Below are 11,011 nucleotides of genomic sequence, written 5' to 3'. Positions count from 1 at the left end.
AAATCGGAATCAGATATTTTATGTCTTTGTATTATATGAATGAAGTCGACCTCAATAAAAGCCGAAATGACCGTTACATTCATTTTGAAGTATCTCCCGCTTATAATAATACAATACACATCCAAACATGGTGCAAAAATGTTCGCTCATAAAATCTGCGCAATAAAATTTCAATGAAAATAAATACAATGTATTTGACATTTCGGTCGTAAATCTCCGGCAAGTGTCATAAATTGTTTGAATGACGTTTAAGTAGTTGATTATGCAATGTTGCAACGAGAAGATACAAACTGCATGATCGTTTATGAGTATTATAATAATAGAAACGGAGGAAAAGACCAACCGACGCCGAGGATATCTATTCTGAGTAACGAGCCGTCTCGGGTCTCAGAGTTAAATCAGCATGTGCTTTCTCCTTCTTTAACTTCTGCAATATACTTGGGTATCGTCATGATACAATAAATTAAGAGATATGACACCAAAGTGTTTCAAATTCGTTCGGTTCTGCGCATGACGTCAATATGTGACTAGTTAGCGGCGCCAATTTGAAATAACCTATGGATAACATGAAGAGTGGAAGCATTCTGGTAACAGAATTACGGATTATTTATGTTAAATTTCTTTTTACGAAACGTAGTGATAAAGTAATGGATATACACTTTTGTGAATTATGGATTTATTGAAGATGAAATAGGCAAATGTGCACTTAAAATAGTGATATTTCATTAAAATTATTATCACACTAACGTAATTATGACATTCACTGAATACAATGAGAAAAACCTTATTAATACCTACTTTTCAACACTTTCCGTTATTAAAAAGGTTTTTCACATCTACATCAGTCCCGTCTTTGAGAGGATGTGGAATCTTATTCTCGTTAGAGGTTTGGTCATCACATCTGTAACTTGTTCTGCAGTGGAAGTGGAAATTTATGTGAAGGCTTTTTATTGCAGAGAGGGGCAAATTTATTGAAGGAACATCTTCTTTTTTTAAGCATACATAAAAATGTTTTTGGGTGTATCCTAGTAGTTCATGTTTTAAATTTCGCACATAATCATCTTTAGTGAAATGGTTAGAACAAATTCGAGCAGTATTTAAATTAAAATTGTCTTCACGCCAGCATCTTTGCTGCCAAACACTTCTCACACTTTTGTCTTTTGGGAATGTAAAAAACGTTACATCGTTTATTGTAAAAAACACTTTGGATTGGTTGTTCACATTACAACCTGCCACACAGTGGCGACGCGTGACTTTTTCTGAAGTGTTACAAAAACCAGATGCAAAAAATCTGATTTAAAAAAATTAAGATATGGTTAAATGTATGTATACACTCACCGGCACAAAATTCCGCCACCCAAAATTTTTGATTAAGATTGACAATATATAACTTTATTATTTGTACTTCGATTTTAAAGATTCTTGCACGAGTTTGTAGGTACATGTATTGATGTCAATTGCTATTATTCCGGTAAAAAAAATTTTTCTTAGATGGCATTATACGGGGGTGAATGTAAGTGTTGTTTTTTCTCCTAAATTTAAAAAATTCTGTGGAAAAATTGGAGGGCTGATTTTGTTTCATACTCCTTTTGTATTATCCTGGAGGTATCACTAAGGTCTTGTTTTTTGAATTATCTGAATATCTCTTTTCTTGTAAGAGCTGTAATTTATTAAAAACACTGCTTTGAGGGTTTATTTCATTAAAAATATCAAACGCACTAAAATTAACAAAACAAAACAAATTTAACAACAAAACAAAACAATTCAATAGCGGTTATGTCCACCTCTTGCAGCAACGACTGCTCGCAATCTGTTTAGCATCTAATTAACATGTGTTTTCCTTGCCTGGGTAATAGCCCGATATTCCCCTACCAGGGCCATAACTGTACCAAATTTTCTAGAGGCCTAGGATGACGGCAAATAACGGCAAATGACGGCTTTTTTTATTCATCCCATAAATGCTCAATATGATTGAGATCTGGGCTGCGTGCGGGCCATTCTAATCTTATCAATCCAACCTCAATTGTATCAATTGTGAGTCAATCAGTGTTTTTATTTACAAAAAATGGTACAGCTCTTACAAGAAAAAAAGATATTCGGATAATTCAAAAAACAAAATGTTGGTGATGCCTCCGGGAAAATATGACAAATACATAAGTCAAAAGGTATTTAGATGATAAAAAATTGAGAGTCAACTATTTTTATAAGAAAAATAGTAAAACAAAACAGATAGTTAAATGAATAAAATCAATATAAATTGGAATGAAATAATCATTTGAATAAAAATAACAAACGGTTGAAGTTTATAACATTACAATATCAAATTCGAGAATACTCTGGCAAAAACTCAGAGAAGATTTGAAAATATAGCTAAAAAAATTGAAGAAAGGAACAGCCGATATAAATTCCTTTGCTATGTGACATTGTTTAGTAATATGCCATTAAAGTACTTAGTCCAAATTACCTATAAATTATACATTTTAGAGTAGTTTAACATTTCATTAAATTATTTAGAATACATATATTATTATATTGATACTTCAGTCCTGTATATTTTAAACGTATGTTGAATGTTGAACTATTCTAGCAGTATAAAGGCAAAATTAGAGAATGAGAGCGTGCAAAATCAACTGTCAACTACTTAAAAAAAGGGTGAATGCGCTTACTGCCCTAAAATCAATACTGCAGTAGTATTCCAACACAATCTAATAGATGGCTCTAGTGAAGGTATCGTCACTGATTCTGTAGAAGTAATTTGCGGAATGAATTGTTAAGGAACGAAACCAGTTATGTGGTAAAAATATAGTAATAATAAAATACGTAATAATAAAATAAAATACGGAATAAAAATACATAAATATAATTTCAAAAATACAATTTTTCAAAAATTGAGATTTATGTAATTATTGTACAAAAATATACTTATCTATATACTTATTTTTAAGACCTGCATATTTTTTTTTTGTTATAACATAAATTTAACTTCGACTAAACGCCTCAATAAGAGAGTTTGTTTTCTTCTAGAGATGTGGGCGACGACATTGGACTGTCAACTATCATCGTTTTTGTTTTATTTCTATTCTCCTCCATTTTCATTTTTAGTATTTCTGCATTCCACGAAGTCGACAACTTTTCCATTTTATTTTTTTTTGTTCGCTATCAGTATAATAAATATCATCTGCGTAGAGTAGGTAAATAATAGTTATTTATGTACCAAGTCAGTAAAGTGACTCTTTATCGAACGAGTCTTGTTATTACGAGAAGAGCGAGCGAGGCGAGTAACAGACGAGTTCGATAAAGAGTCTTTACTGACGTGGTGCATACAAAATTTTATCGCCAACATAATATGATTGGAAATCAACTTGAAATTTAAGTTCTGATGATTCGCACCTTAAAGTTGACTAGGTAAGAGTTTGGGCTGTGTAATAATTTAAAAATAATATAAAATTTATAAAATAAATTGAATAAAAACCTGTCGTTTATTTAACTTCTTTAAAATCTCATTATAACACTACACAATTTTTTTAATTTGATTATCTTTATTATTTCATAAAATTAGTCATCTTTAATTTTAATAATCCCTGAATGAAAAACTGGAAAGTGAAGTACTGAAAGCTTGACAGCTTGAATAATCCCAAAATATATTTTATCTAAAATTTCACTTTCTACAATAATTTGATATTGATTTTAACACTTACTTGCAATTTACAATTTAAGAACTTTTTAAAATTTAGACGTCATAATAATTTCATGACAGTGATGACAGATAACTTTTGCAAGATGGCCGCTTTCGATTTTTAATCGATAGTTATCAATTATCAATACTGAATAATTACTAAATCGGTAAAGTTTTAATTTATTTTATATGAATATATTTACAAAATACTACAGAATTTCACTTTTTGACATAAATTTAATTGTTATTCTTGTTCTCATGATCATTTTTCAGTGCGTCACAGTTTTTAGATTTCTCTCTAATGCATTAAGTTAGATGAGACGGAAAAAGCGGTAGCTCCGTGATTAAACACAAAAATAATGCAGCATTACAATGGTTATATACATAAGATGTCTATTCCTAACCTACGTTTGATTCGTTGATATTTAGAATGCGCGTTTTTTCTAGCCAATCAAATACACGTATTACGAACATTTGACGAAAACTTCGTCCATTTTGGCCATTTTTTAGAAGTGTCAAAGAGTCAAGAGACGGTTATTATTCAGGTCAGTATTTTGTGTACCTGTCATTTTGAAATTTCGAATTCGACTTCACTTGTGGTTCACAACGTCTTTGTGCATTATTTTGTGTTTTGGTTTAGAATTTAGTTCGTTAAAAGTTAGTCATTGACGTGAGGAGACTAGAGACATTCGAGATGTACCGAAGAGTGCTAAATATCTCATGAGTAGATAGAATAGCCAACGTGGAGGTAATGAGACTTACGCATAAGGAACGAGAACTAACAAATAAGAAGAAAACTGAGATATATGGGACATGTGATGAGAGATGTACAGGGTGTTTCTAAATTCATGCGACAAACTTCAGGAGGTGATTGCTCGTATGAAATTAATATGGGTTCTTCCTATAACAAAATTTCCTCAGCCCAACCCTTAAGGGTGATATCACCCATAAAAGGTGGTAACTAAAATTGAGTTTTTATTTTTTTTTTAAATTTCAGTAAAGCTAGAAACTTGAAATTCTGTAATTTTCGTGCACTCGCAAAGGACTAACCACGTGTATTTTTTCAATATTCCTGTTACATTATACGGGGGTGAAATTAGCAACCCTTACTTTATTTCATATCAAAACTTTTTTTTCGAGACGAAGTTGTATGAAATAAAATTTAACTTAAAATCCTTGTTTTATTTAAAACTTTTTTTATTCTTAAATTTTTTTCCCAAAACCAATAGCTGCAGAGAAAAAAAATAAACATCGTAATTTATAATTTTTTTAATAAATTGAGTGGAAAACAGTAAAGATGTAAAATGTGATACGATTCATAATAAATGCTGGAAATGACCACCTCTACATTAATGTTTTTAATTACAAAGTTTTAGAATAGTAGGCTGCTGTCACTTCGACATTTACCGTGTTTACTTAATGTTTATTCAAATTTTAGTAGACTGATGTCAAACACTGTTGTTGGTAGTTACCAATCGAAGTTTACTTGTAAGTTTGTAGGTTGTTATTTTTGCATTATCTGTGTATTGTTTATTTTATAACATGTATACAAACGCTGAAATGGCCGACATGCATTTTGTGTATGGTATGGCAAATGGTAATTGTCGACAAGCTAGACGTCTTTATGCTGAAAAATATCCGCAACGAATAACGCCTCATCATTCCGTATTTGCACGTATTCACAAATGCTTATCCGAAACTGGAATGTTAAAAAGAAATTCAAACAGTACTGGTCGTTTCCGGACAGTTAGAAATGTAATGGTAGAACAAGCAATTTTAGATGAAATTGATGTACACCCGGAAACAAGCACTAGAATAATTGCCAACACCTTAAATATCAGCCATTCATCTGTGTGGCGAGTTTTAAAAGAGCAGCAGTTATATCCTTACCACATCCAACGGGTTCAAGCTCTTTTACCTAGAGATTTTCCTCAACGAGCTAGATTTTGTGAATGGTTAACACACGAAATGCGACAAAATCCTCAATTTTTAAATAATGTATTGTTTACGGACGAGGCATATTTTTCAAGAGTAGCTATCATAAATTTTCACAATAATCACATATGGGCAGACGAGAATCCCCATGAGATTATAGAGCACCATTTTCAAAATGTTTTTTCAGTGAACGTATGGATTGGTATACTAGGGGATAACTTAATTGGGCCACATTTTCTGGCTCAGCCATTAAATGGAATTTCTTACACCAGTTTTCTACAAAATGATCTCCCTGAACTACTTGAAGACATCGCACTGAATATCTGACAAAACATGTGGTTCATGCACGATGGTGCTCCAGTACACTTCTGTCGGACTGCTAGGCAACATTTAGATGTAACATATCCCAACCGTTGGATTGGCCGAGGAGGGCCCCAACATTGGCCTCCTCGATCTCCAGAGTTAAATCCTTGTGATTTCTCTGTTTTTGGGGTTACCTTAAATCATTAGTCTACACGACACCCATAATAAATAATATCGTAATAATAATATCGTATGGCATTTTTGCCGGGGAGATCCTTTCGGATAGTTCCAGCGCCAATAACATCTTTAACCCTGTTTCAAGTAACTAGTGTCGATGTACACTAGCCCAGGGGACCGACGGCTTAACGTACTCTCCGAGGCACGGTGAGACGGCTCGTGTCATTATTGGAAATGAAAATGGTTTGTCTTTGGCAGGGATCGAACCCACGTCTACTGGCGTATGAGGCCAGCGTTTATGCCGTTACCCACGGCCGTATCACCCATAGTTGATATTAACGATTTGAAGAATCGTATTCAAATAGCGTGTGACACCATAAGAAATACATCTCAAATCTTTGAACGTGTACGGCAATCCATGACACGTAGGCTACGTTCATGTATTTTGGCTAGAGGTGGTCATTTCCAGCATTTATTATGAATCGTATTACATTTTACGTCTTTACTGTTTTCCACTCAATTTATTAAAAAAATTATAAATTATGATGTTTATTTTTTTCTCTGCAGCTATTATGATGTTTATTTTTTTTCTCTGCAGCTATTGGTTTTGGGAAAAAAATTTAAGAATAAAAAAAGTTTTAAATAAAACAAGGATTTTAAGTTAAATTTTATTTCATACAACTTCGTCTCGAAAAAAAAGTTTTGATATGAAATAAAGTAAGGGTTGCTAATTTCACCCCCGTATAATGTAACAGGAATATTGAAAAAATACACGTGGTTAGTCCTTTGCGAGTGCACGAAAATTACAGAATTTCAAGTTTCTAGCTTTACTGAAATTAAAAAAAAAATAAAAACTCAATTTTAGTTACCACCTTTTATGGGTGATATCACCCTTAAGGGTTGGGCTGAGGAAATTTTGTTATAGGAAGAACCCATATTAATTTCATACGAGCAATCACCTCCTGAAGTTTGTCGCATGAATTTAGAAACACCCTGTATATCTAATACTCCAGGTCATTATGCAAGAAAAAGATCCGTAGTAAGGAGACGTAACTCATGGCTGAAGAACCTTAGGAACCGGTTTGGATGTAATAACAATGAATTATTTAGAGCCGCTGTTTCAGAAATAAAGATCTCTCTGATGATTGCTAACTTTTGAAGCGGAAACAGCACCTAGAGAAGAAGATAAAAACACAGTTTATGGATAGTTTTGTGTCATTTTTTAATGTTTCCATATTTATAAATTTAATTAACAATATTGTTTACTTTTTAATTCTATTCCCCTTTATAAAAAATACCTACATGTTAACATATTGTGTAAAAATCAAATCTACTAAATTACTAATTCCACAAGCTTTTCACCTATGGCTAAGTACGATTGTGGCATCTGTCAGATTCGTCAATAATTACATGAAATAAGTCTCGACACACCCAATACAGTATATGACGTCATAATTAATGACGCACTGAAAAATGATCATGAGGACAAGAATAATAACGCAAATTATGTACAATATTTTTAATAATTAAAGTAAATAAATTTTAAGTTCACTCAAATTCTCGCTATTCGATTACTGCCATCGACCACTTACATTCAATCTGGATTAATTTGATTATTCGCGGCAGGTAAAGTAAAATTCTTCTTTCAGTACAATAAAATGTTACTTTACTGCCGCAAATGGTGTCAAATGAGTACAATAATGAATGACTTTAGTGACGGTTGGCGATAGAAACTAAAACCTAAACTCTGTAATTTTACTGGTTGCAAGTTCTTGTATCCAATTATTGTATTTAGGCTTTCTTCTTTACCTTTGAGTTTTTTTATAATTCTGTCCACTATTATCATGAACATCTATCAAGTGAATAGAGTAAACAGATCTGCAGGTTGCCTGAATAAAACAATATGGAGAAATAAAAATATCGGAAATTAAATGAAAGGGAAAATTTACAAAAGAGTGATCAGCCCAACAATGACATACGCGTGAGAAACACGACCTGGCAAAGAGAGGACAAAAATAGTGCTAGAAATAGTAGAGATGAAATAGCAGAATAGAAATATAGCATTAGAAAAATCGATGGTAACACATTATGGGGCAGAGTTATGGTCTGTTCGCAAATTGTTAAGAGCTCAGTACAAGCACGTACAAGTTTGACCCTCATTAGTGGGCTGAAATACAGAGAGGACAGGTAAAATCATATAATAACGGAATCCAACCTAAAACTGGCAGTTTAAGATGTTTTCGACTAACCCACCTTGTATCTGAAGGAATACAATAGACCTGTAAAAGTTAAATCGGATTATGTAGGTATATTTGAGTACAGATGATTGACCAGGGCCGTAGAGTATATAATTAAAACATTTATTTAAACTAAATAAATATATTTTTTAAACGGTAACTACGTAGGTAAATTGTATTTTTGTTTTAATAAAATTTATATATTTTATTCAAAAATAAACAATTCAAAAATAAAAAGTTACTTGCAATTTGTAAAACATACATTTATTTAATTAATACCTATTTTTAAATTATACAAATTAGTCCAATCATTTGGTAGTTTTACCTGGAAAGTTTTCCGGGAGTTTTGAAAATTGGTAATTTAATGGATTTCGGTATGCTTTTTTCGAATTTCAACTTTGCTACCTTGTATCTCCGCCGCCATAATTAAAAAATGGCGCCTAATAACAGTGTTTTGGGAATATCTTCTTTTTGGCGCATTTTACGAAAAAACATTTATGTATAAAATTAAACTAGAAAAAATTTCCCACAATTTACATAATTTGAATTTTTTCATAAAATTAATCGTATTTGGCATACGAGCGCTGCAAAATATATTTTAATAGACGTTTTGAAAAAAAAAACTCACTTCCACACCACCTGGAGGTAGAGTAAGCGGCGCGTTTTTTTTATTGTGGTTTCCCCTGTAGGCCTAATCCACATATGATGTATTTATAATTTACAAATTTAGGGCAATCTCCTTCGTTTTGCAGTTCCTGATATATATACCAGGAACGACTTCGTCCTAAGCATCGATCGAGATATCGCAGACCAAAATTTAGTAGGACATTTTTTCTAGTTTCATTTTGTACATAAATGATTTTTTCGTAAAATGCGTCGGAAAGGATGTATTCCCAAAAAAACTGTTATTTGGCGCCACATTTTCAATATGGCGGCGCGAGCGGCGGAGATACGACGTAGCAAAGTTGAAATTCAAAAATAGCTTAAAATCCACAAAATAACCAATTTTTAAAACTCCCGGAAAACTTTCCAGGTAACTCACTTTTTTTTCGACTATATGACTGAACTAAATTAAGATTACAAAATTACATATTCAAATTAAAAATAAACAGGATCATCTTCGGAATCCGAGTCGTCTTGCAGGTTAATAATTATCGGTTGTATCTCTACAGTGGCATCAATTATGTTGTCAAGATCCCACTTTTTTTGTTCTTCTTCCATTACATGTCTTAATGCATCTCGCCAGTTTTGTTCTGTAATATGTTCTAAAGACTCATATAACAATTCACGCACAGCTTGTATTTTATATGATGTATTTTTTCTAGCCACATAACCTTTCATTTGGGCCCAAATGAGTTCAATTGGATTTATTTCACAGTGGTAGGGTGGAAGTCTAAGGACTGTGATGTTTCGCCTTTCCGCCATTTTGTCAACTACATATTTCTTGTACTTAGATTTGTGTTGCCGGGCAATTTTTAAAAGTTCTGCTTTAACCATTCCATCTTCGTAAGGCAGATACTTATTCCGCAGCCAGTCAAGGACATCTTGTTTCTTCCACGCAGTCATTGGAAGTCTTTCTACTAGTCTTGAATAATAAGGTGCATTGTCTAATACTATAATTGAATTTGGTGGTATATGTTCAATCATCTGCTCAAAATACTCTTCGAAAACATCAGCTGTCATCTCCTCGTGATAGTCTTTTGTGCTTTTGAATTGAAATTCCAACAAACCATCCCTAAGAAATCCTTTTTCACTGCCAATGTGAGAAATTATTAATCTACTACCTTTACCAGAGGGTGGGGAAATACCAGTAGACCAACCTTCTATAAACGCTTGCCTGGAGCTTAATATATTTTTATCTGACCAAATTTTTGTTAGAGTATGACCTGCATTTACCCAAGTTTCGTCCTGATAGTAGATTGGCCTTCCTTCAGCCCGGAATTTTCGTATGGATCTTAGATAATATCTTCTCCAACATATTATCCCTTCGCGGTCAATCAAAACTGATTTTCGGTCTGATTTCTCCCACCGTAAATTTAATTCTTTTAAAACTTCCCACAATTTGGTTCGTCCGATATTAGGCAAATCCGGATCGTCTTTAACTTCTTGTAAAATTTTGTTAAGGTTGGGTATTTCTTTTTTGAAAAAAAAAATCCGTAAATTTTTCTTCGAATAATATTTTTGGCAAATTCATTATTTTCAACAGGCTTTTTTCCCCTCTTCAAGTGTTCATTTGTGTTTAGGTTAGCTATACCTTGTATTTTTCTTTCTGATAGGAACCTATATATTGTTGACTCTGCTACGTCCGTCATGTTGGCACAACTCTCGATTATGTTCCGAACAGTGTTTGTGGGATTTGAGAGAAGACAATAGTCTTCTCTCTTGGTGAATAGACTTACTGACTGTACGCAATAGCACCGGTGTAAAACTTGATGACGTTGATGATGATGAAGCCATCGCAAGCAATAACAAAAACAAGCACGAACGAAAGGTAAGTATATGTTTGTAGGAATATGGAAAAAAAGAATGTGTGTGTACTTTGTACGTACGTATTATATAATTTCAACGAAATAAATGATATACTTAACAGGTTAGTTGTATTTTATTTAAGTATTAAACTAACTTTCTTACCTACCACTTTCAAAAATTGTTTATTAAAACAACCAAAAATTAAAAAAAAAAA

At 32.7% G+C, this 11,011-nt stretch overlaps 1 protein-coding gene across 1 annotated transcript; it reads right to left on the bottom strand.

Annotated features, from left to right (window-relative positions):
- Positions 1-9,426: 9,426 nt before the first annotated feature.
- On the bottom strand, positions 9,427-10,640 carry LOC126880714 (uncharacterized). Its single transcript, XM_050644760.1, has 2 exons — positions 10,583-10,640; positions 9,427-10,430 (listed from the first exon to the last, which is right to left on the bottom strand). The coding sequence occupies exons 1-2, from the start codon at positions 10,638-10,640 to the stop codon at positions 9,427-9,429; spliced, it is 1,062 nt and encodes a 353-aa protein (XP_050500717.1).
- Between the last annotated feature and the right edge of the window lie 371 nt (positions 10,641-11,011).

The sequence above is a fragment of the Diabrotica virgifera genome, chromosome 2 (assembly GCF_917563875.1).
Source record: "Diabrotica virgifera virgifera chromosome 2, PGI_DIABVI_V3a".
In the NCBI taxonomy this organism is placed as follows: Eukaryota; Metazoa; Arthropoda; class Insecta; order Coleoptera; family Chrysomelidae; genus Diabrotica; species Diabrotica virgifera.
The sequence above is the reverse complement of the archived record's forward strand: the minus strand, read 5'-3'. Positions and strand labels throughout refer to the sequence as shown.